The 27,808-nt window shown below is 38.5% G+C and overlaps 1 protein-coding gene and 1 long non-coding RNA gene across 3 annotated transcripts in view; one reads left to right on the top strand and one right to left on the bottom strand.

Annotated features, from left to right (window-relative positions):
* LOC125782207 (uncharacterized) lies at positions 1 to 27,050 on the top strand. Its single transcript, XR_007424811.1, has 4 exons — positions 1 to 197; positions 22,983 to 23,089; positions 25,130 to 25,260; positions 26,914 to 27,050. It is a non-coding gene; the product is annotated as an uncharacterized LOC125782207 (long non-coding RNA).
* Positions 24,889 to 27,808, bottom strand: part of sbf2 (SET binding factor 2) — a 207,335-nt gene continuing 204,415 nt past the window's right edge. For both annotated transcript variants that reach the window (XM_049465532.1, XM_049465533.1), the window contains one exon: positions 24,889 to 27,332. In XM_049465532.1, coding sequence (XP_049321489.1) covers positions 27,234 to 27,332 — 99 coding nt within the window. In that variant the 3' untranslated portion in view covers positions 24,889 to 27,233. The remainder of the gene's footprint in view (positions 27,333 to 27,808) is intronic.

Genomic DNA, 27,808 nt, shown 5'->3' with positions numbered 1-27,808 from the left:
CGGGAAACTGCGGTTCTGGATGTTTCCAGCTCGTGGTGCTGTGGTTAAATTAATTCACTAATAGAAAAGTCGGAATAACTTTATTTTAAAGGCGAGAATAAGGAGAATATCACCGCGCGGTGGAAATATGACCCTCCAGCAGCAAATATTCTCTCAGTTTCAGAGGATTCCGCTCCAGTTTACACAGATAATTAAAGGTAAGTGTCCGGAAATTTAATTTGTGTAAAGGAGCTAGTTAGCTAACTAGGCTAACTAGTAATTAAGTAGCTGACCACCAGCAGTAGTCCGCTAATAACTAGCAAGTTATCTTAGCTAACTCTAAGCTAGATAATAGCAAATATTAGCATAGCTAGCTTTGTAGATTAACTCGCGATAGATACGATAACGATAGTTAGTTTATCAGCAGTCAGCTAATAACCAATCAGCTGGCTAGCTACCTATATAATAGCATACAACTGTTTGCCTAGCCTAGCTAGCTAACCTAGTTGTTAGCTGACCGCTGACAACCTATCTAGTAAGCTAACTAACTAGCTAGCTAGCTAGGCTAACAGCTATCTTAGCGAGCGTTAGCTAAGATAGTTATGCTAGATATTAGTGGACTGCTGATATAGCTAACTACCAGCTTAACTAGCTAACGTTATCTAGCTAGACTAATATTTGAATGCTATTATTTAGTGCTAGCTAGTTGTTAGCTGACTGCTGATAACTTACTTACACTTAACTTACTTATCTGCATCCTTGCCCTTCTTAACTCATAATGCGCATTTTTTTGTCATATTTGCCAAACCTATCAGCTATTCTGTTACTCATTTCGCACTGTAAGTTAATGTTCTTTGATATTTATTTTACCTAAGTTATATGTTTTTTTAATCTGTAGTTATATTACTGTTTACTTGCACTGCACTTACAGTTAAAATCTTAATTTGCATTTTCGCTCCTAGTATATGCATACTGTAAGGAATATATTTATGTATAACAGTTATAGATGCTAACTGCATTTCATTGGCTCTCTACCTGTACACTTTACAATTCAATTCAATTCAACTCAATCTTTATTGTCATTCAGCACCACATCACAAATGCATTGCAGAACGAAATTACGTTGCATCAAGTCACAAATAGATAGCCACTATAGAGAGAGAAGAAGAAGTAGGAAGCAGAGGGAAAAAAAAAACAATAATAATAATATTGCACCTTAGATAGTGCTTAAAGTTTAGTAGTGTTCAGCAGCCTAATGGCCATGGGATAAAAACTCCCGGAATCTTGTTGTTCTACATGTCAGGCTACGGTATCTTCTACCTGAGGGCAGAAGAGAGAACAGTCCATGGGAGGGGTGGGTTTGATCTTTAATGATGTTAGTTGCTCTCATCAGGCAGCGTTGTTTTGCCAGGTCTCCAAGGGGTCTCAACGTGGCCCCAACAATCCTTTCTGCTATCCTCACCACTCTCCTCAGTGCTTTTTTATCAGAGGTGCTGCTACTCTCATACCACAGAGAGATGCTGCTGGTTAGCACACTCTCAATGGCCCCCCTATAGAAGGTAGTGAGAACTGATGGACTAAGATTAGACCTCTTTAGCCTCCGCAAGAAGTGGAGGCGCTGATGTGCCTTTTTGACAACAGAGGAAATGTGTAAGGACCAGGTGAGATTGTTTGCCATGTGAACCCCTAAAAATTTCATATCAGGGACGATCTCTACAGCAGTGTCCCTAATGTAGACTGGAGTGAGCATGGCCGCTTTTTTCCTGAAGTCAATCACTAATTCTTTTGTTTTCTTCACATTCAGGATCAGGTTGTTCTTACTGCACCAGTCTGCAAAAAGGTCCACCTCTTCCCTGTAGTGTTGCTCCTTGCCATCCTGAATGAGACCCACCAATGTTGTATCATCCGCATATTTTATGATGTAATTTTTGCTGTGCTTTGCACAACAGTCATGAGTCATCAGGGTGTACAGTAGGGGGCTGAGAACACATCCCTGTGGGGAGCCTGTGCTTAAAGTAACGGTGTCTGATCTGTTGCTTCCTCCCTGTACAAACTGAGGCCTGTCTGTCAGAAAGTCCAGTATCCAGTTTTTCAGTGGTGTGTTCAGACCTAAAGAGCCCAGTTTATTGATAAGGTTTTGTGGAATTATTGTATTAAAGGCTGAATTGAAGTCAACAAATAGTATCCGGACCAGTGCATTCTTGTGCTCCAGATGTTCCAGGGTCAGAGGGCGGTGGATATAGCATCCTCTGTGGAGCGGTTTGGGCGATATGCAAATTGAAGAGGGTCGAGTAAGGGGGATAAGATGGAGGTGATATGGTCTTTAACCAGCCTCTCAAAGCACTTCATTATTATTGAAGTAAGTGCCACAGGGCGATAGTCATCTAGGGTGTCAACTGTAGATTTCTTTGGAACTGGGATGATGGCTGAGACCTTATAGCAGGAAGGAACCACCGCTTGACACAAAGAGATATTAAATATGTCTGTCAGGACATACGTCAGTTGTTCTGCACACCTTTTAAGTACGCTACCTGGTATTTGGTCGGGGCCAGATGATTTTCTTATATTTATCCTCTTCAAGGTGTTCTGGACATCTGCTGGATCCAGACGCAGCACTTGTTCCCCTGGGTGTGGTGTAGTCTTCTTTGCAGGTGTGTTGTTAAGAGCCTCAAACCGAGCAAAGTGATTGTTTAATTGATTTAAGAGCTCAATGTTAATATCCCGGGGCCTAGGGGTGGTCTTATAATCTGTAATAGTACCAATCCCCTGCCACAGTTTCCTGGTGTCCCTGTGGTCCTGAAAATGTTTTTGTATTTTGTGTCCATGGTCCCTCTTTGCCAGTCTGATGGCTTTGTTTAGCCTGGCTCTTGCTGTTCTGAGGGCAACTAGATCTCCAGATCTAAAAGCAGAGTCTTGCTTTTAGCAACTTTCGCAACTCAGAAGTCATCCATGGTTTCTCATTCGCCCTAGATATGATGTGTTTGGTGGTTTGTACATCCTCTATGCACTTTTGAATATAGGCTGATACAGTCTCAGCATATTCCCCAATGTCAATTACTTTACCATATGAGGCAGCCTCTTTAAACACCGACCAATCAGTGCAATCAAAACATCCCTGCAGTGTTGTCATGGCTCCCTCTGGCCACACTCTGGCTAGCTTTGAAGTGGGTCTGCCCTTGGTAAGCACAGGCCTATATGCTGGTGTCAGCATCACTGAAATGTGATCTGATGATCCTAAGTGTGGACGAGAGGTTGCTTTAAATGCAGTTTTGATATTGGAATATGCATGGTCTAGTGTGTTGTCACCCCTGGTTACGAAATGTACATATTGATAGAAATGTGGGAGAACTTTCTTCATGCTTGCCCTGTTAAAATCCCCAGCAACAATGAGTGCTCCACCAGGATGTTTATTTTGTAGACCACTGATGTAGTGACAGAGGATATCCAAGGCAACATTTGTGTCAGCATCAGGAGGAATATAAACAGCAATGATAAATATTACTGATAATTCCCGTGGAAGATAGAAGGGTCTGCATTTTACTGACAAGAATTCAATGTCCGGTGTACAGTGAGAAGAGGCCATTTTAGAGTCTATACACCACCTGTTGTTGATGTAAATGCATAAACCACCTCCGCGTGATTTACCACTGAGAATGCTGCTCCTGTCAGCCCGATATGTTGTTAGCCCTGCTAAGCTAATAGCACTGTCCGTAATTGTGGTGTTCAACCAAGTTTCACTAAACACAAAAGCACAGCAGTCTCTCACCTCCCTTTTTGATGCGATATCCAGCCGTATATAGTCCAATTTGTTTTCCAGGGAGCGAACATTTGCCAGCAGAATCGATGGTAGCGGTGTTCTGCAGGAGTTTGCTTTAGCCCGTGCGCTAACTCCAGCGCGAGCTCCTCGCTTCTGCCTCCGCATACAACGCCGCCGCCGCCGCCCCGGGAAGCGGCCAAACTTCCTGTAGAGTGTCGGCACTGAGTGGTCCTCCCCCTCTGAGTGCAGCAGTCCGAGACTTTTCAGAAGATCTTTCGTGTTTACATCCACCAGGTCCATATCCCGTGGTATATTTAAAGACAGCAGGATTTGTCTGTTGTAAAACATTCCTTCACAAAAAGGAATAGCATTTTCTCCAGTATCTTTTGTGACTTCTCCGTGAGCATGAGCAGCCGCTGCCTGCAAGGGCGCCGCCATTTTCCCCACCGACAACAACGTTGATAGCCTATCTAGCTCATATAACTTAAATGTATATACTATTAGGTAGATTACTTAGTTAGGTTAGTTAGATAGCTAGCTTGGTTAGTTAACAAGCTGACTGCTAACTTGTGTCTGTGTGTGATATTATTGTATGAACAGTATTGTTTAGCTAAATTAAAACAGATATATCGAACAGACCAGAGGCAGGCCATTATAAGCCAGTCTGGCCATAAATTGCAGTTTTAGATTAAAATAAAATTTATGCTAGTCTTATGTTTGTTTCACTTGGGTATTTGATTATGTCGTGATAAATGAACCAATATAAAGCATCCAAAATTATTTAAGGTTTTGTATTTTTACATTAACTTTGGGAATGGTTTCCTCTCATTCTCTGTGAAGTTCCTATTTAAGAAATGTGGTTTTGTTCGAACAGTTTTGTTATATAAATGTGTGGATAATGTAGTAAACAAGAAATTCGCTTTTATTAAGAATACAAGTATTGTTTGGTGTGGACTTGGAATTGTTTGGTATTTGGTTTAAACTTTTACTTTGTCTTTATTTAAATAAATGTCAAAGAGCAAAAAACAAAAGTAATGCAAAGTAATCAAATTTGTTATTTTATTATTGTAAAGTTTTGGATTATGTTAAACCTATGTGAGGCTTTTGTGGGCTTTTGTGACTTTTTTGCATTTAAATGAAGGTATAGCTATACAGTGCGTGTGCCATTAGGCTTCACTGTAGATACTAGTAGTTAATACTACTGGCAATTGATATTACCATGGGTTGCACTGGTACTGTTGTGTTGTATTGTGTACATTGGCTGTATTTATTGTTGTGCTGTATTTGTTTGGATTAATTGTTTACCGGTATGTTTGCCTTAAAACTTTCTGTGAGCTGCAAGCTGCGGAATGTTGGGGAAACTCTGCATTATGACAACAGAACTTAATGGACACGTTGTCAATTCATATATTCTGCATTCAACTCTGGATCTCTGCATGCTAACTGTTCTCACAGTTCTCAGGATCCTGTGTAGAGGGAGTGAGTTTATCTGTTTGTGATTGAGCTTCTCTGCTGAGCTTCAGTAAACGAACTTAAGAGATAAGATTTATATCTTCTTTGATCCCTTTTATTTTTTTTCAAGTTTCCCTTTGCTGTATTTTATCACAGAGATTAGCATTGGCAGAGAGGTTAAAACTGTCTTGCTCTGTTTCCTAAAAATGTTTATTTATTAAATGCCATTAGAGTTGCTTTTGTTTCCAAACATAACATTTAAATTAAAGGTTCTTTGGAGAGTGTGTTTTTAAGTTTAATACTTTGTGTAGGAACTTTACATTGCTTAAAAGTCCCTTAGATCTGTAAAAGGATAATTGTTGCTGATTAGATCATAAAACGGTCACACTAACTGTTACTTTTGTCATGCACTTAAAGGTATGTGAGTGGGAGCAAGAAATATAGGGGAAGGGAAAGGGCCCTATGTATAACACCAGTTGTTTTACAGGTGCAGGAGACTTATCAGCCTTCTGTATTGTTACACTTTCCCCTTAGGTCTCATTTTTTGGATGTGGTTCTTCTGTTGCATCTCTTTTTAAGAAATATCAGATTTAGGACCCTATGAAATCCGTAGGCAAAGGCAGTTTTTTTATGTAATTAAAACAAATTGGAGCAAATGGCAACTTTGTATACAGTGCTCTGAAAAAAGTATTTGCCCCATACAGATTTATTTTGTTCTTGCTTTTTTATTTTATTGCTAAAATTGCTGCTCATGTGTATCGTATATTTCTACAGTAGCAACTACTCAATATTAAAACTGCTAATATCGAATAGAGAAGTCATAATTAGTTTACAATTATCAATAAAGCCCCAAACCTACAACAGAATTGATGATAAAATCCCATTATAAGGTTCTGTCTGCTGGTTTAATGTGGCGGCTGGCGTACTCTTATATGGCTCTAGAGTTCCTGATACGTGCCCTGATATTCCCGCCAATTTCCCCATAGCTGGCAGGTGCTGAGGCTGGAGTGACTGCACTGCTGTCCTCCAGCTGCTGCCTGGCTCCCCTACAGCTCATTCTGCATGCATGCCTCTGACCCTTATTAAGTTAATGGGGTCCCAAATCCATTCTCCACCCTTCAGCTTGGACTGGACTTGGGTGCTATATTTATATGGGCTGCTGGCACGGATTTGTTGTGGTTACAGCCTGGGCCGAGCATGGGCCGAGACGTTATTCTGAGAGAATTTCAAGGAATGCTAGAGAATGGAACATTTAAGCTTATGATCGGAATATTGTTTGTGAAAGCGTGGATTAGGATAATCAATGATTCCTAGGAGATACGGGCCTCATATGTGAACGACCTTGCCAGTACCGTGAAGAAGACGACAAAAACAGCACTAAGTACACAGTACTTAAGAACAGCTGAAAATTACTTAAGGCAAGCCTGAGGGGAAGTTTTGCCTGATTTCAGCATGAAAAATTATCAAATTTTGTAATTTTGGCTTAGATTCTAGTAGTTCAGCTGTTGCGCCCGAGAAGTGAACTCAGTCTGAACCCAGTCAATTCCACAAGCGGGATAGAAACCGAAACCATAGGATGTTGACAAAATTAAATACATTTGATCTAAAAATGAAAAGAACACTTCTCAATTTGCTGGCACGCACGGCATACAGGAGACGCCCGTCTTCAGCGGTGCACGAGTGTGTCAAAACAAACAGAGGTACATGACGCCATCGTCCCGTCCATGCCCCCATGGGCTGCCGCCACCGCCGCTCCCTAATGTCTGCTGCCTTCTGTAACAGAGACGAGTTGTTGGCATGAAAAAGTAATCTGTGGGCAAATGCAGACAAATGCAGACGTGCGCCACAGAAGACGAGAAGTGATGTGCAAGAAAGGTCGTTGTGAGGTCCACAGCGAAAAATAATCAGGGTAACATGTCTGAATGTGTTCTTTTTAACCATTTAGAAAAACTGTGCCAGTATCGAAGAGCTGAAGCACACACAAATAGAAACTAACTCATATGACATGTTGGCTTTACTGTATTTGTTTTAGTCAATGACTAGGTGTGGCAATCTGTAGGCATCTTACACTTTGATTTGATTAAGATTCAGAGATCTGCGCTGTGGTTATAAAAAAATCCAATCAAATTGATAAAAATATTGATTATTTTGATGCATGTTTTTCTTCTTTACAGGCTCTCTTTTTACTCGTTGCATGACTACTTGGTACTTTTGAAGTAAAGTATCTGCATTAATCCGCTATGAATCATGCTGTACAATCAATCGATTAATAAAAAAAGATCTGGGATTAACATTGCTAAGGGTAATGGTTAGACAGGCTTCAACAACAATATTAAAACTAGCTACAAGAGAAGCAGAAACAAGGAAGTGTTTCTAATGTTATGGCTGACCAGTGTAATGTATATACAGAACTGGTTTTAATGTTGTGGCTGCTCTGAATATTAATAAAGTATTATGCAAAGTGTATAATAGAAAGTTACACATTTTCAGAAGCCTCGTAGTCCTTTATATACACACACAAGAATGGCTTCCCAGAGTGGCTTACCTCAAAGTTAAAGCAAATTTGAAACACTTCCTTTAAAGTAATATTAATACCACAAGAACAACAATAATGAGCATTATTTATTTATTGTATATTAATGTTTGGAAAATTTACAATGAAGAGAAATAGAATTAAACAGCTAATATATTGTTATTTGAAGCAGTTAAGGTATAGAATAAAGTGCTTTAGTAAGCAAAAGAGGTAAAATGATAAGCAGGAAAGAGAGTGGAGATTTAGATGTTTGAGTGGAAAAGGTTGAAGAGCTGCTTTAGCTAGTGGAGCTCCTTGACCACTTACTCTCAAACATCTAAATCTCTCCTCTGCGTCTTACTTCTCAGAAGCCCCACAGTGGGATTTGCCTCCCACTTGGGAGGATATAACTACATATTTGTTTGAGACATGCTAATAGCACTGAACCAGGCAGTTATTGCTCTGGACTGAACCAGGCAGCGCTTAGTTTGTGGCGGTATCTTGCGTTGTGTTCAGGCGCTACACTTCTGCTTTTCTGCCGAGTTCTGCCTTTTGCATCCTGTCGTCATTACATTTTCAGTTATAGCTAACATCTAAAAAATCTATTTCTGTTATTTGTAAATCGATTCATAATCGTCAACATCCAAATCTAGGTGTATCTTAAGAATTAAAAATTTCCCCCACCGCTATCAGTGACCGTATTTAAGCATTGGCAAAGCAACTCTCTGGCTGGTTGCAGTTTGATCTGTAGTAGGGCTGCAACTAATGATTATTTTGGTAGTCGACTAATCTGATATTTTTTCGATTAGTGGATTAGTAAACAATTATTTCTGACATGTCCTCCATCTCTAAAAGTGATAGAAACAGCTAAACATGAGATTTAAGAGGTATTTAAATGTCTAGATGTTTTTTTAAACATGGAAATTACTGATATTTAGTGGTTAAATATGTAATTTGTTGTGTTTGGGCACTTGGATTGAGATGGGTAAATGGAGTGAGCCATTTACCCATCTCCCTTTGCGCTTCTGTCCCCCCCATCACTTTGTGAAATGCAGTACTGTAACAAATTTACGATAAGTCGACAATGAAATTTGTAGTCGACAAATTTAAATAATCGACATTGTCGATTATATCGACTAATCGTTGCAGCCCTAATTTGTAGCTCCACCTATCCCTATATGTTTTAATGACAGAACAGGCTATTTTCACATTTTGGTTGCAATTACAGACACTCTGTTTGAATGCTTTTAGTAGAAATGGAAAAAGGGATCTAATTCGTTGTTATCCAGCCGGCTAACATTTGTGTAGTTAAACATGCTGGACTTGTTGGGTCTTTAAGCTTGGACGCCAATTCTCTCATCATATTCTTTTTCTGGTCTGTAATAAGCCCAAATACCGCTTTAAAAATTTCTTCTCTTAGTCATTACCATGACACTCTTGTAGCAGCACTCTGTGTAGGCCTTTGCTACGTGGTTGCTGTGGTATTCAAAGTAATCAAGTAAGGTAATTTCCAAGGTATTGCTAGCTTCTGGTGCTACAGGATTGCACAGTGATTTCAGAAGTTTGTCTGTGGTGTCTGACGTAGTTGTCAGATGGTATCTGAATCAGTTAAATTATATGAGATAAAATTAAGTTGGTAATCAAATAAGATTTATTAAAATCTAAAAATTAAATTAAGGGGATGTGTTTTTAAATGAATATTGTAAAAAAAATTATAATAAAGTCAATATAAAACAGTAAACAATAATTGAGCAGTAACTAAATTTAATAGGAATAAATAGATGTTAAACAAGAAGTAAAAACAACTAAAACATGCAGAAATCATACAAAATATTAGCTAAGTATGAAAAAAGCAAAAATATGAACCCAAATCAAATAAAACAATCTTAATCACAATCACAACAATCACAAGTGACGGCTCAGACCTGTTTACTCAAACCAAAACTTTTTCAAGGGCCAAAAACTGAAGAAGGGACACTCCTTCACACATCTGTGTGAAATGTTGCGGACCAAAATTGAAAAATCACAACCGTTCCTTTTATGGTGTTGTTTGTTTGTGTGATTGGCTATCGTTCAGAATCGATACCTTGAGGCTTTGTCTCATCCAGGACCAGAGCTCGAGTTCGATTGCAACATCCCAACAGCACTCCAGTTTTTCCGTAAACTTTCGCTGTGCTTCTTTGCACCCCAAAACAGTTCACATGAGTGACTGATAGAGGTCAGAGCAGTAATTTAAAACGTGACCAATCGGAAAGACGCATGCAAAATTGTCCGCGTTTAAACACGGTGGCCTCATTCTGAAGAGTATAAATAGTAACTGATCTTATTTTTATACTTACTGAATTTATTTTTATACTCTGTGATTAAAAATATGGATAAACACAGTCATGCTCAGTTTTAGGCACATTTTCCTGCTATGTAAAGCTTGGTAGTTCCCACTGTATTATCTTTTTGTGCGTGTGCCCTTGTAAGTGCTTGCCAGATGGTACTATAGTGTTGCCTGATGATTACAATGGTGTAAGATGTGGTTGCTATATTGTTTACTGTTTTATTACAGTGGTGTAGAGCTGGGTAATATATTAATATTTTATTGTATCATTACAAAGCTTCTTATTGTTTTGATAATGGTATGTATTGTATTGATAAGATGGTACTCTGAGTAAAAGAGTATTGGAACAGGAGTTTTTAAGAAACTGCTTCTCTGATCTGATGCATTTTGTCTTTGTATAGAAAATATACTGTGAATGTGAAATTTAAATATTGTGATATAATATTTGCCATGTCACTCTCTCAGTGTGTAAATATATATACAGTAAGGGCGGTGGCTTTTATACTGTGCATAATGATATTGGAATTATATTGTATAGACTGAAATCAAGAAATATATCATTATGTAAATTTTGCCCATATTGAGCAGCCCTTCGGTGTTGCTAGTTGGTTGAAATGATATTCAAGGATGTAGCTAGATGACTGCAACAATGTTGCAAGATGATTACAATAGTGTCAAAGGCGCTTGTTATGCTGTTGTTTGCTTACAGTGTTTATAGATGATTGCTGTGGTGTCTAAAATAGTTTCAAATGGTTGCTCTGGTACCCCATGTGGTTGGAACTGTTTCACAACTATTCCTTTTATGGCCTTGTTTGTTTGTGTGTTTGGCTGTCATTCAGAAGCTATATCTCAAGGCTTTCTCATTCAGGACCGGAGCTTGAATCTGGTTGCACCATCTTGACCGTTCTCCAGTTTTTCTGTAAACATGTACCATGCTTCTTTGCACCCTGAAACACTTAACATTGATAAGTTGAGATTGATAGTGGTCAGAATAATAATTCACATCGTAACAAACAAATCTGAAAGAGATTTGAAAATATCCTTGGGAGCTTTAAAACATAGTGGCTCAATTTCCAGAGTGTATAAATAGTAACTGATAGTAGAAAATGTTCTAAATGTAATATCCTGTTATAAAAATATGGATAAATGCAGCTATGCTCATCTTTTGAGCATGTTTTCTGATGTTTTTTGATTACAGGGGTATTTGAAGCACTTGTTATACCGATGATTGTTTGTTGTTTTTTTTTATAGTGTTGCTAGATGGTGGTTGTGGTGGAATATGGAGGAGTACAACCATTTTTTATGGTGGTGTTTGTGTGATTGGAAATTTAGAATATATACCTCAAGGTTTTGTCTCATCCAGGACCAGAGCTTGAATCTGATTGCAAAATCTTGCCAGTGCTCCAAATGTTCTATTCGCCTATGGCTTAATTTGCCTCGTAACAGTTAATGTGAGTGACTGATAGTGGCCAGACTAATAAGTCACACTGTAATATCTGAAATCTGAGAAACATGTGCAAGAATGTCCTTGGGATTTTTCAAACATGTTGGCTCAGTTTTCTGGAGTGTAAAAATAGTAACTGATAGTAAAAAATGTGCTTATTTTTTATACCCTGCGATAGAAATACAGATGACCACAGCCATGTTCATATCAGAGTGATTTAATGCCTAGTGGCTCGTATTGTATTGTTGTTTGGGTGTGTGTGTGCACTTGTGATTAGGCCTGGAGACAGATGCCTGGAGGTCTGAGTAAGGTTAGAATCAAGGTTAGGTTTAGGCTTTTCAATAAAATGATAAATATAACATTTTCCACAACTGCTGGATACATACACTTTGTGTCCAAATATTTGTTGGCACCTTTCTAATGAATGCAAGCTTCTTTAAGCTACTTTAAAGGGGACATGAAACATTTCAGTTTGTACAAGTTTTCTAAGGGATTAAATATAATGGAATTCATTTGGGGGGAATTTTTTATATAAAATGTTTACACACTAAATTATAATATATTTATTTTTGTTACATTTGAGCTAGGGCGCCGCCATGTTGCCCGTGCGGCACTGGTGACGTCACGAGGTTGGTTGGTTTAAGATCCCAGGCATATAGCTAGAGGAAAAGAGCTTATTGTTTGTGGAGATTACGGATGAAGACGAAGCTGAACTAGGCTAACGTGGAGCATTTACTCAGAGATCTTTCCTGCAGAAACCTGAGCAGAACTTTTTAGATGCTTTTCTGAGAGAGAGAGACGTTTTGGGAGTGTTTATTCTCTCTCTACATGCAGCCGTGCAGGAACCCTGCAGCCCGTCAACAGCAGGTAACCTACTGCCATCCAGTTAACCAGCTAGTTTATATACATTTAGCAATTTAACATGTAAAGTCCAGAGTTCATTAAGACTGAATGAAACGTACATGATTTAAGTGGATATTGAAACACCCAGGCGCTGTTTTGGTAGCTTCATCTAGTTAGCGTTAGTTAGTTAGCTAGCGTTGGCTAGCTATGGTAAGATAGCTAGAAAAGTAGCTAACGCTAGCTATGTTATCTTTAAATTGTCAGTTTATCTAGACTTTCGGTAACGGTACCTCTCGCTGCTCTGCTGGGTGAGCGCGTTGTTCTCGTTCCGTGCGGCTCACAGCTGCTGCTCTCATAGTAACGGTACCCTCAGTTGGATGGTCTGTACATTCCAGCTGATCAGAGGAAAAATAAAAAACGGAGGAAAAAAGCCCCGGATTGCAGCTTATTTATGCAGCGCTAATGCTCCTGACTTAAACCCCTCTCCTTCATATAGTCCTGTTCTAAAGTGCTCGCCACTAACCCCTAGCACTGCAGCTAACCGGAGGATTCTCGCGCGTCAGCGCTGCTAGCCACCGCTGAAGAATAGCTGACGGAGGCGAGGTATGAAAGTGAAAGTAAATATTTCTCATTCCTTACCCTATTAAATTTCACTACTCCCAGTATTACTACACACAGGGGCAATACAAAAGTGCTCCCCCGCTCTGCATTGAGTTTTGGTTTGGATTTTATTATCTATTGAGGAATTAATTTACGGTAGACTCATAGATTATAGTAGTGAGGCGTTCGAGAACCAACCTCATGACGTCACTTTCAGCGCTGGGACAAGATGGCGCTGCCCTTACTTAAAAAAATGACATTTAGATTCATTATTTTAATTCCGCTTCACTGACAACTGTTAAACTTATCAGATTTGTTAGAGTAAAAATACATCTTGTGAATTAGACTAAATACTTGAAGTGTTTCATGTCCCCTTTAAGGTGCAACCATTGCTGACACAGATTTGCTGATGCACACACAAGTTGTTTACTTTATATGGAAAAGTATTGCCAATAGTAGATAATAGACTATAATAGATAATAATTATTTATAATAATAATTATTAGACAATAATAGACTTGCTGGAGCAGATAAACATTTAACCTATTGGCACCATGCCGAATGAAATGAATGAAACCCCCCAGCATCTGACCCTGTTAATGCTCTTATCAATGAATGCAATCATATTCTCACATACAGCCTTCCCAGACTGCACAGTAGACAGTTACTCAAACAAAATCTTCCCAATAATTAAGTCCATATAGTGTAGTTTTATAGATAAAATAAACAAGATATTCCTAAATCTGTTGCTAAATTGTTGCTTTGTTATCCCATGTGCTTGCTACATGTGTTCTACAGTGTTTCAAGGAGATTGCAACTGTATTTCAGACAGTTGCAATTGTTGTAGGTGGTTGCTGGACAGTTGCTGGTATATCTCTAATGGTTACTATGTTCTGAGGTACCCTATGTGGTTGGTTGGGTGTTATTAATGTATTTGTATTATTGTGAGATTATGAGGCTTGTGAAACTTTGCAGTGCATGGTAATTATTAGATTAAATTACAAGGTAATTCTTTATAATATTTCACAATTTCTAAGCCGGTGCCTTATTCGTGTTACACTCATGCTCGTGTATACACAAGTGAGATCATGGCCCGCATGTGTTTGCTTACACATTGAAGTTCATTAATGAACCCTAAAAGTAACATTGGTTGACACAGATGTGTGGAATGTGGCGGATCAAAAGTGAAGCATCATAATTGTTCCTTTTATGGTGGTGTGTGTGTGTTTGTGGTGGTGTATAGTGATTCGATACCATTAGATCTTTTTTTTTTATCCATGCAACATCTAATGATTCCATCTCATGCATGTTGCAAAATCCCATTGGTGCTCCATTTTATTCTTGGAACTTTCGCTTGGCTTCTTTTACCTGAAAATGCGAGAGACTTATAGAGGCCAGATCAATAATTCAAAAAGTAATGAACAAATCAGACAGACACGTGAAAAGTGACCCCATTGCTCCATCTCCAAAGTGTATAAATAGTAACTGATAGTTAAAAATGTTCTCTGATTTTACACCCTGCGATAAAAACATGGACGGAAACAGGCATTCTCATCTCACGTTTTCCTGCGACGTGATGCCTTGTGGTTCTTTCTATTCACCAGGATACTCATTATCCCCGTGACCGAAAAGGCTGAGTCTCGGCATCCCAGATTCATGCAAAAATATCATCTGTGGCCCGCGTGGACTGTAAAATCCTCCTGCCCAGAGCCAGTTGACTTGGCTCCCTTCCAGAAGATTCTTCCCTAAACCCTCTCGGAATTGGAACGTTGTTTTTTGTATTGTCTCCACATGAAGAAATCTTTGGTAGATGTTTGTTTTCTGATGGATTTCCAAAATGAGCTCATAGCATTTCTCTCTTGTTGCCTTCTTGGAATGACAGGGTGGATGCTACAGGCACCAGCAGTGCAGGCTGAAGTGACCTCATACTGTCTAAGTTTTGTCATAGTTGAGTGGCACCAAGTGGGCCAGTGAGAACCAGTATCACTCGTTTCTTCAGGGGCTTCTTTCCTGACAGGAAGAGGTCAGCTCATCTGGGGGTATATAGTAGCCTAGCAGGGCCTCGTTCTGGCATCTATAAATCAGCCTTGTGTAGTTGGAAGTGTATGCTCTAAAATTATTTTGGTACCTTAAGGAGCATCTTTCTCTCAGATAAAGTTAATAATATATCTTTGTTAAAGAAAAAAACTTGTCATTCTCAGGGACCGAGTCTTATTTTTCATGTTTAACTGTGATAGTAGGATAGAGTTCAGTTTGTTAAGGCTCTAATTGTTCTATTATTTTGTACATGACTGTTCCTGTATTTTTTTAATTTATTTTTTAATATGTATTGTATGTTGCACATTGCTGTTTTAATAGTGCACACTGCTGCTACCAAAAAAAAAACACTAGATGGCATTACATATATATCTTAATTAAATTATTTAAATTTGACCATTAGTGCCTAATGTGGTGTATTACAGATCACTTGTATCACTTTGCATCACTTATATCAAGCCCACCTTTTGAAATAAGATATTGTAAATTTGATGAATCAAACCAATGACTGACCAAAGACTAATCTAAAACTGGCATAGGCCTCTCCACTGTAAAAAAAAGAAAAGAAAATCGAGAATCGAATCGAATCGTGACCCTAAAATCGGAAATAAAATAGAATCGAGGATTTAGAGCATCGTGACACCCATAATTTTCATATAAAGTACACTAGAAAATGCAAAAATGCAATGAAACATCTTTGTCTTTTTTCAATTGCAGGCAGTAGGAACCTAATTATATTATGTGTTTTATAACAATATTTTAATATTCAGGAATTGGGAGGAATTTCATTACTTTTAAAAGTAAGAGTGCAAGGGTGATTTCTGATCCCTCAGACAACACTTCATACGGGTGTGGCAAGCCACTCACCCCATGAGACGGGACAACATATTGGGCTCACAAGACGAAAATGAGATGAGATTTTAACAATACAATAGTTAAAATATATAATTGAAAATATTTTATTTGCTTGAAACTCTCGAAATGCAAAACTGCAGGTGCCATGCTTTTATATTTTGGAAGTAATTATTGTGTAATGGATGTGAGTTCCTGCAGTGTGCTGCAGCTGGTTTTACCATAAACCTAACAACTTTTTTCATGTGTGATCTTACATAAGTCTTTTTCAGACCTTACAGCTTTTATCAGAATCCCCCCAAGTGAGGGTTCTGTATTCAACTGGCAAACCCTCTGAGGGTTCTATATAAACCTGCCAACCTGTGTCCGAATCTCATCAAGTTGCCTCTGCGTGTGTCCCTGATTCCGTGTCACAAAGGCAGGACTGTGTGGGTGGGAACATGAGGCTCGGTGGACGATGCAATTAACGGAACACAGTACAACGTGTTAAAGGTGAACTCCGTTGTGAAACATGATTACGAGTACGAACTTTTGTCGATCAGCCCACCTCCTTTCACCCCATCATTCTGAAATACAGCTCTTTTAGTTGAATCTCCCAACAGGCTTACAATACTAGCAATAGGGACATGGCATTATCTGTGCAAATTAATGGCTGTTTTTACACCATTGACAAGCTAAATGTGGCTCCACGCTTTATTGGAAGAATTCCAAGGACCTGGACAATTAAAATAAAAAAAACAAAGTGCACAGGTACACACACTTAAAGTAGTCATGACAAGTTGACTGACGGGCATGAACGACCAAGTAGGATAAAGGGAACAGATTGCATTGAATTTCCATGGAATTAATTTAGCAGTTTGTTCCCCTATCCTACGTATTCGCTCATGCTCATAATGATGGCGCTTATCAAATGAATAGGGTAAACTTGCAGTGAAGTTTTGGTTAATAAATCCTGTGAAACTGACGGCAATAAATCCATAATTCCTGGTATTTTCTTATTTGCTTATGCTAAGTATCCTAGAGAATTGTCTTATAAAATCCTGAGTATCAGAGTCACAGTATTGTGATATAACTATCATGGGCAATGTTATTATATTATTATATATGATTATAGTGTATCATGATCTGCCCTTTGATAGTGTAGGTAAACCTCTTCAGTTACCCAAGTAAATATTAGGACTATTGATTACTAAATGATGACCTAGATGTTTTGTATGAATGAAAAGAGATGATGAAGAAGCTGGTATTAAAATACAGGCCAAGTCTGCTAAAAATAGGACATATACTTTCGATGAGTGCTGGACTTCCAGGAAGCAGGGCTGAATATGAGCTGTTTTTGTGGACAGGTGTGTACTCTGAGCTAAAGCTGAATGTGCTCTGCGTGTTCTTCTGTTAATCACCATTCTGCATGCTTGTGTCACACTCACATTGTGCACATTGCTGATTTGCTGTATGAATGAGAACAGCCGGAAACCCTAGTATCTTCAGACGGGAACATCTGCTCGGCGTTCCTCCTGCCAGAAGCAATCTGAACTATCTCAGTCACCCTGACATGCAGTGGAGCGCTAATCCCACCGTGACCAGTTATGATTTTGGAATGTGGGGAATGCAGAACTGTTAGCTATGACCTTACAGTATAATGCACGTCTGTTCATAGACCAGAAATTGTTAAATATTCAGTATTTCCAAATATTTGTGGACAACTTGTCTTGAATCTGTATAAAACTATTTCTAATTAAATAGGACTCTCTTTTCCAGATGAACAAAGCAGAGTAACTAGTGCTGGGCAGTATACCGGCTCATTTGGTATACCGCGCAGGGAACTTGAACCAGTGGGCTGACCGTATATTGTTTAATGTTGTGGGACAAAGTAAACCTATGCTAATCAAAGCCTTAATTTAAAGCCTTAATGTTTTAAATTACATGCACTACTAACAGTACAGTAACTTACAAACCTATATTAAAGCCCAGTCATGCAAAAAATAATAATAATAAAAAAAAAAAATGGGTGTGAAATACTGTGAAACCATATGGTGATGGTTTGGGTGGGATAATTTGGGAATAAGGTGGGGAGAAAGATAGCAGTAAGCATCACGATACACCACCTTAATGTCGCCAGCAGTATAGGTACTGTGGCCAGACCTCAGACTTGATTTTCCCCTTACTATATTTAATATGAAACAGTGAATGAGCAGGTGTCTCAATACTTTTGTCCACATAGTGTACTTCTTGCATCTTGCTTTTCTGAAAGGGAAAAATGTCAAAGTAATGTGAATGTAATTTTTATATCTGCTGCATGTCCAATTACTCAATGGATCGTGTGAATGTCATCCATCTTTTTAGGCCAGATGAGGTCTGAAGGGCTGATGATTATCGCGCTGGCGGACTATGAGATGATTTTAAAAGCTTCCCTCAGGACAGCTTTTTTACGACTTCAGTCATTGAGCGCATATCCAAAAGATTAATAACACTCTAGCGACAGGCCTGTTAACCACCATTTCTCCGCAAGAGCCCGTTTGTCCCATTCCAAAGGCTCCGGCGGGACCCGCTCTTCCGCTGATTCCCTCTTTTCTGGCCCCGGCTCCCTGATCCCCCTCTCCTCGCCTCGGCTATATTTGGAGAGCATAGCTAGCGCACCCCAAGTCCAGATGTTTGGTCAGGGCCCACACCTGCACACAGCAAAAGGCAGCTGGAAATGGAGGCGGAACACCCTCGGATTACCCCGCAGGCCTGGTGCTGTTGGCTGAGCTCAGAGGCATGAGTGTGTAATTGTTTAGCTTATCACTGAAGAATCTCTGTTTGCTTTTCAGTCTAATGTGTCCTCATTTAAATGTGTTTAGAGTTACTCGTCCAATACAAGGGTGGAAACGGATCTGCCCGAGAAATATCTTCTACATCACAAATAAGGAATTAATTTACCAAGAAAATATAAAACATTTTTTTAAACAGCAGGAATTAAAATAATAAAACTGCAACCAAAGTGCTTTGGCTGTAACTTTACAATTTATTGTAAGATACTGGAGAGAACAAGTCATAGCAGCCACCTAGCAACATCATAGTAACCACTGTGGATACAGTTGCAACCAGCAACCCTCACCATGGAAACCATCTTGAATAGCATGGCAACCAGATAGCAACACAAGGCATGCACCCTAGTGTTGTAAGACTGGTACAACTTTAGAAACAAACATAACATTTATTTGCCATACAGTTTAGCTTTTAGCCAACTGACTACAAATAATTAAATTTAAAATGTCTCCTAAGAAAGTAGATTTATAATTCTGGCCATTACATACACTGGTCACAGCTTTAAACCTTCTTTTTTTAAATAAACATGTTAAATAAAACAATAGATGTAGTGATAAACTAACTAATAAAAATACATAAAAATGTGTTTAAATCAATTTATTTTAAAGTTGCAAGGCCAGTGTTAGCCAGTTACAGTAGTGTGGCCAGCTTTGCTTGGTCTTTTTCAAGCATATAGTTCCTATATTGTTGTGAATCCCTAAGCATTTAATCTGCGTGGTTTAAACTACACTATATGGACAAAAATATTGAGATTTCGGCTTATTCATTTGTATTGGTATATACTGTATTTTAGAAAGGCTTTACTACACACAGTGGACCAGTGTACAGCTTAGTGGGCAATGATCGTAACTGGCAGCGTCTGGCAAGAATTGTCCGTTTAAACTGACGAGACTCGAAAATAACAGAAATTACATACTTATTTAATAATGCAGGAGACCCTACCTACATATCCCCTGTAGGTCACTGCAGTGTTCGTTATCTTGTATGGCACATAAGAAAAGTAATGGGACACAATATAGATACTGCACATCACCTTTTGTGTTATCTGCACAGCGCCACACAGGCGCCGGTTCATCTTCACTGTTCTCTCCTGCTTCATTCATTTCTGCAAGTGAGAAGACTTGGCTGAGGAGAGGCCAGTGCCCCTGCAGCAGCAGCTCTGTTCCAACAGTGTCTTCTTACCTCTAATTGAGAGAAGTGAGAGAATCTCATTCAGGTCCTTCAGAACAAAGAGGAGATTTGTTGTCACGTTTTAGTCAGAGGAGTCCAGGAAACAGTCACATTAGTAAGGACACTTTTGAGTCATTGTTGCTATCTAATAACACACAGATCTGCTGATTACAGCTCGTAACTGTGCACATTGTGGTGTAATGTGCTCAAGCTTTGCTGCAGTTTCCTGGCACTCACATCCGGATCAGCCTAAACATTAAAGTGCGCAGCGACAAATGAGCTTCTGTCTTTGACTTTTTATCGACAAGGTGTAGCAGCTAGGTAGGAGTGTCTAATATAGTGGACAATGAGTGGATAATGTTTAAAACTCCAGCAGCACTGCAGTGTCTGTTCCACTAAAAGATTCGGGATTGGCTGTCAAGGTTCTCTGACTTTTTACATTTTTTTGCTAGGATTTAAAAATATGCAGTTATAACATACAAACCAAAGAATATGAGTGAATTGGAGGCCACTGCCCATGGTGAATGGGCCTAGATTTCTCAGAAACACTGCCAGAAGCTGGTGTGGGTCTCTTGTGGATGTGTTGGAGGCTGTTCGCGCTATGGCGAGTGGGCGTTTATCGGTGTGGCCGGATAGCATATTAGCAAGCTACCCATCAAGCTATCCATTATTTTTTCCAAGCTTTTTCCCATTGTTTGAGCAAAAATACATCCTATAAAACAGAAAGAGCAAAAACTGCAGCTATAATGCCATCTGCTATGTTCAGAACCATACTGCTGGGGGTATGAACGAAGGCTGACGGCAATCGTCATGTCTGTGATTGTTTGTGATCCGAAAAATTTGTTTGGCCAATCGGTGTAGAATGTTGCGAAAATCTTAACTCTATTTATCGATTGCTGATCTGCTGCAGCTACAAATCACATTCTTTCAAAGGAAATGAATAGTTGCCTGCCAGTGTAAATACAGGCTTAGAGCAGAAAGGTGCTCTACTAACAAATAAAGAGGCGTGTTAAAAAGTGGTTGTGTAATTGTGAGACTGCAGTAATTATTAAGTGTTAATGGTATGTGGAATTTAGAGAAAATAATGTTATATTAGTTGTGTTGAGGTCTTTAAACTGGTGTTTGAGTGGTTTAATGCAGCTAAAAGTTTGTCGTTTCTGCTAATTAATCTAATTCAATAATTTTGATCTTTACTGGTTTGTACAGCAGAACAGTTTAATATGAGGACACTTGAAATAAAACGTACATTTTTGGCCGAAAATCAACACAAACAGTAGCAGCATCATAATCTGAAGTAGTATAAAAGCATTTCTCAGGGCAGGTCAACCTAACTGTGCGCTGGTCAAAGTCAAGATGTGAACGGTTTGGTAGTTTGCGTAAGTGTGATTAAGGAGGGTTAAGAAGGGTTACTGCTTATTTTAAACAACAGAGAAGCATCAGTGACCAGGCCCATTTGTCATGTCCTGTGTGAAATATGTGTTTGTTGAATGCATGGGAATGTTTACAGAACCACAGTAGAGTCTGTATATTAACACAGATGAAAGTGCTGCATGCTTTTAAAAAAGAGATTTAGAGAGTTGATTTGTGACTTAATGCCAAAAGTCAGAAATGAGGACTACACTTTATTGTCAAAAGCGTTTCTCATTCATTCAGTAATTTATATGCACGTAGTATACTGATAACAGTAGATCTCAGAGTTTAGCCCTGTTCAGATGGTATTAGTTTTAGTATTTTTACCATAGGACATCTGTAAAATTAATGAATAATCCATACTGTATAAGAAATCTTGGAAAAAATTACTGAAATGGAAGTGGCCTTCGTCTAAAAATGCAATTTTTTTTGTCCAAAAATTAGCAGCTGCAAGACACTTATCTCACAAGACGCAATATTTGGTTTCTCAAGAACGAGACAAGATTTTAACTATATATATATATATATATATATATATATATATATATATATATATATATATATAATTTCAAACTTATGATTAAAAACATTTTGACTGAAACTCACAAGATGCAAAACTGTAGGTGAAGTCAATCGTTTTTTCCCTGATTATGAATGTCTGATTTAATATGCTGTAAAAGACAGAACAGTAAGTACTGCAGCTGGTTTTACCATAAACTCAACAACTTCTCTTATATATGATCTCACGAGTACCTTTACACGTTCAGAGCAATTGTACAAATCCCCTTCCTCCAGTGAGGGTTCAGTATTCAACTGGCTATCCCCTTTGAGGGTTTTATACAGACCTGGCAACCATATACTGGCAGTGCTTCTGTATAAGGTCTAGACAAGATGTGTGTATATGCATGCATTTGCACATCTGTGTCAGCATTTAATGTGGTAAATAAATTGAGGTACATTTCCCAACTGGTCATTCCTGCATTCCAGTTGCATGCTACACAGTGGGGCATTTGCACATCCATGTCAGCATTGGGTGCAATTTAACATAGCTAAATGCATTTATTAGGAGGGTGAAATCAAGCTTTTCAACAAGCACTGATAAATGTTTAAATGTCCATGTACCCTTGGCCTTTCATTGAGCATGTCTAGGAAGTTAATGGTTATATAGTGCAGAAACATGTGACTCTGACACTGAGATGTACTTGAACATGTGGATCTAGTTAGGGAAACCTGCCAGATAAGCATGAGTGCGTCATCTCATTCCTTGATGGCTCCATCTCTGCATTCGAGCTATAGAGCACCATTAGCCTAGATGTGTTCTGAGTACAGGAATGCTGTAATCACAGTCTCATAATTAGAGAAGTAGGATACCTTGACCTCTCCTGACCAAAGAACTGGGCTGAATCTGATTTAAGCACATTTACTGAATGGTCTGCTCATGGTCTAGCATTTCCTTTTGATGCAGGATCATTTGTAGACAATAAGGTGTAATAACAGTTACAGGGTTGTAGAGGGAGCAGTACATTTAGACCTGTAGGGTAAGAAGTACCTCTAGTTGTGGGAAATACTGCCTAGCAAGGTTTGAACAAAATATTGATACTGCTATGTGTCATGTCATATTTGGAATACATACAGTACAGGCCAAAAGTTTGGACACACCTTCTCATTCAATGCGTTTTCTTTATTTTCATGACTATTTACATTGTAGATTCTCACTGAAGTCATCAAAACTATGAATGAACACGTGGAGTTTTGTTCTTAATCTCCTACATCTGTTTTGTTCTAACAGGAAGTGAATGTTTTTGTTCCAACATGCATCACTGCAAGTTCTCCAGCCGTCGTCACCTGCTGCATGTTCATCATTATCAGCCATTTCCTTCTAATATTGTTCCAGATGTGAGTAAATCCTGCTTTTTTATTTTGCATTGCATTGTGGAATAATTGTATCCAGTGTAATCACACTCAAAAATCAGTAAAGTATGTAAATTGGATATTTGAGTATACGCCAATATTTATCTACACTCTACTTCACACTAATATAAGAAAGCAGTATTACATAGTAGTATTGTTATATCCGGCCACAGCAAACTTTCTGTTGTCAGCATCTTCATGTTTTGGTTAAAGGAGAAATCTGGTGTGAAATAGACTTGGGTTGTAGTAAAACATGATGAGTGTAAGCATGTGTTGAATAGCCCACCTTTGTTCACCCCCAGCATTCTTAAATACAGTGCTTTTAGTTGATGTTCTAAAAAGGTTTATAATTGTAGTGATAGGTGCATAGTGTTACCCATGCAAAGAAATGGGTAACACTATAAACAAGCTAAAAGTAGCTCCACACTTTATTGGTAGAATACTGAGGCTCCAAAACTTTACCTGTGTACTTTCAAAGTTCTCAGAGTCTCATTTTGTGTATAAACAGTGTTTTTTATTTTATTGTTATTTTTTTTTATAAACTCGGTAACTTCAGGTAGTTCGCTGGGCACGTCCATCTGAAATTAAGTCTCTGTAAATGAATAGATAGGATAGAGAAAGACTGCAAACTTAATTCAGTGGATAGCGTTCTTTGTGTGCTCCTCCATCTTACTGTGTTTTTTAACCCCAAAAGAGCCCATGGTGATGTATTCATCACATACTCTTTTTATGAGGTAGAAAGCATTGTTACAGCATTGTTAGTCATTGTTTGTTCATCTGACCAGAATGTAGGAGTGCTGGAGATAAAACTAGCTTCTTTTAAATGTTTTTTTTTGTTTCTGTTAAAATACAGGTTATGTTTTTTTGTTACATCAGGATTTTATACTTTAAAATATTTAATCATGTGCCCACAATAAGAAAAAAATGAATTTTGTATCAGTATTCAGAAGTGGGTCTGGGCTCTTATGGGTTACTAAACTACCTCTCAGTGCCTCGTTTTAAATGTCAGGGCTCTCACAATTCTACCAATGAAGTGTGAAGCTACTTTAAGCCTGTTAATGGTGTACAAATAGTGATTACTTTGCTAGGCCAATGCATGCTTGTATCACTAGCATTGTAAGACTGTTGGGAGCATCGGCTAAAAGCGTTGTATTTAGGAATGCTGGGGGCTGTTCAACAAAAGTTCGTACTTATCATGTTTCACTACAACCACAAGTCCATTTTACACCAGATTTCTCCTTCTCCTTCTACTCAAGCATTACAAAAAAAGCGGTCATGTTTGGTAAGGACTGTTACTGAAAGTCATATTTTTGTATTTGTAATAGAAAATATTAAAAAAAATTCAGTTACTCTGCTAATGTCAAAATATAATAAATAAATAAAATTATAAAATTGGCTCTTTCCTAAACTTAAATCTATATTTTCCTGAATACAAACCAAAAAGCTATCCTATGTCCTCTTAACCTTTAGTTTCATTATGTTTGTCCAGTTTTTATGTCTATTTTAAAACCTGCAGAATTTGGGTTGTTACTGATCTGGAATTATTAAGTGGGGATTAGAGTAAAAACAGGCAGCTTGTCCTGTATTAGGTTTCAAAGCAGAGACCTCAAATTTTCAGAATGTAAATGTAAAAGTTATTTTGCTGCAGAAAAAAAGGGTTTTGTATCACCTACACCTTTTGCCTGTATACGGGACAAGGCAAGTTGAGGGGTTAAAATGTCAGGAGGGCAACTACATACTTTTTCCTCCATTCATCCTCAGACATGAGTAATTACTCAAGGTCATACGTTCAAGTATTTATTTCAAATAATTATAATAATAAAAAACAAACATTAGTGGCATCACAAAACTTGATAAATGGATACAGTAAAGTCATTTTTCAGTTACAGTAACAGACATCTCTCTAGCAGGTTGTGTTTTGTTTAGCTATCTTCCTTTAAACTGTACATATACACAGATACAGAGAATTAAACAAAATCGGAGGGGGAAAAAACAACCCAACAAACCATGTAGTGTCGCCCACAGATCCAGACGAGAGCCTTTCAGTACACCCCGAGAAACTTGGCGACGAGAACGGAGAACTCTAGTGTACTTCCCTTCACATCGAACACGCAGGCTCACAGACAAGCTGACAGAGAGAGGAAGCGCTTTACCTGGTCAGTATGTAAGACGATATCATGTGTAAAACTTTGTGTTGGTTTCAGTTTAGAATTAATACGTTAGAAAAGCTTACTCCACAGCAGATAAAACGATATAAAAACAGAGCTGAAATGTCACAGCTATTTACAGAGAATGTAAAAACCATCCATTTATCATGAACATACACTAGTTACTCTCCTTTTTTTTAATGGATAAAAAAATAATTTACATCACAAAAACCAACCTGTTATGAGCAGACACATTCATGTATAAAAAGAAATAACGCAAACAACAATGACTGACTTAAATAGAAAGGTCAGGAAACATTTATGCTTTAGTGTGCAAAGTTCTTCTGTTGTAGAGTATATATGCTTATATAGACCAAATGACTGTATATAATAAGCATGGACAGTGCAACATTTCTGAAAAGTGAAGAAATGGCAGGTCTCGCTCCCATATGTTTAAATCTTTGTCTTTCCATCTCCAGTGCCTCAATTACACCTGTGCTAATATTAAAACTTTATTAATTTCCCCCAGAAATTAGTTTTTAAAATCTTATTTTGCAATATTGTAATAAAAAGGCAGAACAAAACTTAGGAATAATGAACAGAAATAAATTAAGTGATTGTTAGTCTTGGCTTGAGCACACAGTTAGCGTAGAGTAAATGGGGTAGTTGGACTGAAGTTGAGCTGTCTGGCAACTATCTAGTTAATCATACTATTAATGATCATGTAGTGTATATTGTGCTGTTGGTTGCAAGTAGGGCTGGGAGGTTGATTAATTAAATTAAATAATCGAATTACTGTTTTAATGCAATTTTCAAAATAGTATAATTGAGACTACACATCTTTAACAGATAGAGATTTTTATATTTTATACTTTTCCTTAACTGAAATACAAAGACTTCATATTTGCACAAGCTGCTGTATAGTTGAAGAGGTCTGCTGGGAAATATTAAGATAATAGCTTGGGCATCAATTTAAATGCTGCTGTCTTTCTAAAAATAAAACAGCCCAGCCCTAGTTGCAAGTTAGTTTTTTTTTTTTTTTTGTAAGTCAGACGTTGACATAGAATGTCTAATTCAATGTAACAGCCAGCTAACGTTAGTGTATTTTATTGTGCTGGGCTGAGGTAGCTTCATGTTTGTACATATTGGTCTCGGCCAGCACTCTCGCCTAATTTATTGGTCCAAATACCGTTTTACTCTGGACACATTAATGTTACACTTACTGAACAGACTGGCCATGTGCTTTCATTCTGGTCCTTTAGGATGTGCTTTAAACTCCATGACTTCTGGGGGAAAAGTCTTTATTTCTGTAAAACAGAAGAAAATGGGAGCAAGATGTCCATGCTTATCCAGTCATCGGTTTATTCTTTCGCCCACAGTTATAAAGTAATGCCTTGTTGTTTCTATCTGTTAGAAAATCTATATATTTACGGAGTGCATAATGTAGAATTAAGTGCAAATAAACTGCCTTATGTGTTGTGCATCATTTTTAAAAATATCAGCAGTTCTAGTTTTTTGGCGGTTCTTTTGCATCTTATAAGCAGCAATATCTTCTTTATTATCAGAAATATACTCTTATTAATTCTACTTGTACTTAATCTTATTTTGAACCCCGAGTTTCTAACAGCTAATGCTATTGCTTTTTGTCTCCACTGAATGCAGAAATCAGACGAGCTCTCCTGAAGCCAAAGTTAGGAGAAGCAGTCAGGAGGAAACTGGCAGATGGGTAAAACGGACCTCGTCTAACATGAACGAGCTCAGTTCCACTGAGAACGACTACCGTGGCAGTGACTCTGCTGCCTGAGCGCACACTCTTAAATAGCAGAGAAGCGAGAGAACACTCCTCTTCAACAGGCACTGGGGCTTTGCTATGGTCCTACTAATGCACAGTGAGTCTCCCTGCAAGGAAGAAGACGGCAGTGATGATGCGAGCTGAGAGAACCGCGGGACAGTCTGCGGGTCATCTCATGTAAAAGTGGTCCTCAGGCGTCAGAAATGCAGCTCTGGATCTTATCCATCCACTGCTGGGCGTTCTGAGCGTTCTCTGCACAGAAGTTGTACACTCGCTTGGTGGTCTTCAGCTGTGGAGAGAAAGCAGTGGTTGAGAAAGCAGATCGTAACAGCAGCAGGCTAGAGTTTTTTTGTTTTTTTTCCCCTCCCCTGCTCCCAACATTAAATTGTCTACAGACAAGTTAATAAAATGCAGAATTTCAGAATTTTAAAGGTTTTGAGCAGGATAGCCATGATAGAAACAGCCAGTATCTGCAGGGCTGGGTGGGTGAGTGGTTGGTTTAGCAGCAATGATAACCAGGCTGAGTAACTTCTCTCTCTTTCTTTCCCAATGTCACCCTCTCCCTGTCACCCTTTTACACTCACCTTCTCTTTCTCTCACTTTACTCACCCTCTCTCTCCTCACAATCACCCTCTCTCTCCCTTCTCACTCTCTCTCCAATCTCTAACCCTCCCCCTCTCTCTGCCACTCTTCCCACCCCCCATCTCACACTGTTGCCCTTCCTCTCTTCCATCTCTTACTCACTTTCTCCTCACTTTCTCTCTC

This window comes from Astyanax mexicanus, chromosome 16 (assembly GCF_023375975.1).
Source record: "Astyanax mexicanus isolate ESR-SI-001 chromosome 16, AstMex3_surface, whole genome shotgun sequence".
In the NCBI taxonomy this organism is placed as follows: Eukaryota; Metazoa; Chordata; class Actinopteri; order Characiformes; family Acestrorhamphidae; genus Astyanax; species Astyanax mexicanus.
The sequence above is the reverse complement of the archived record's forward strand: the minus strand, read 5'-3'. Positions and strand labels throughout refer to the sequence as shown.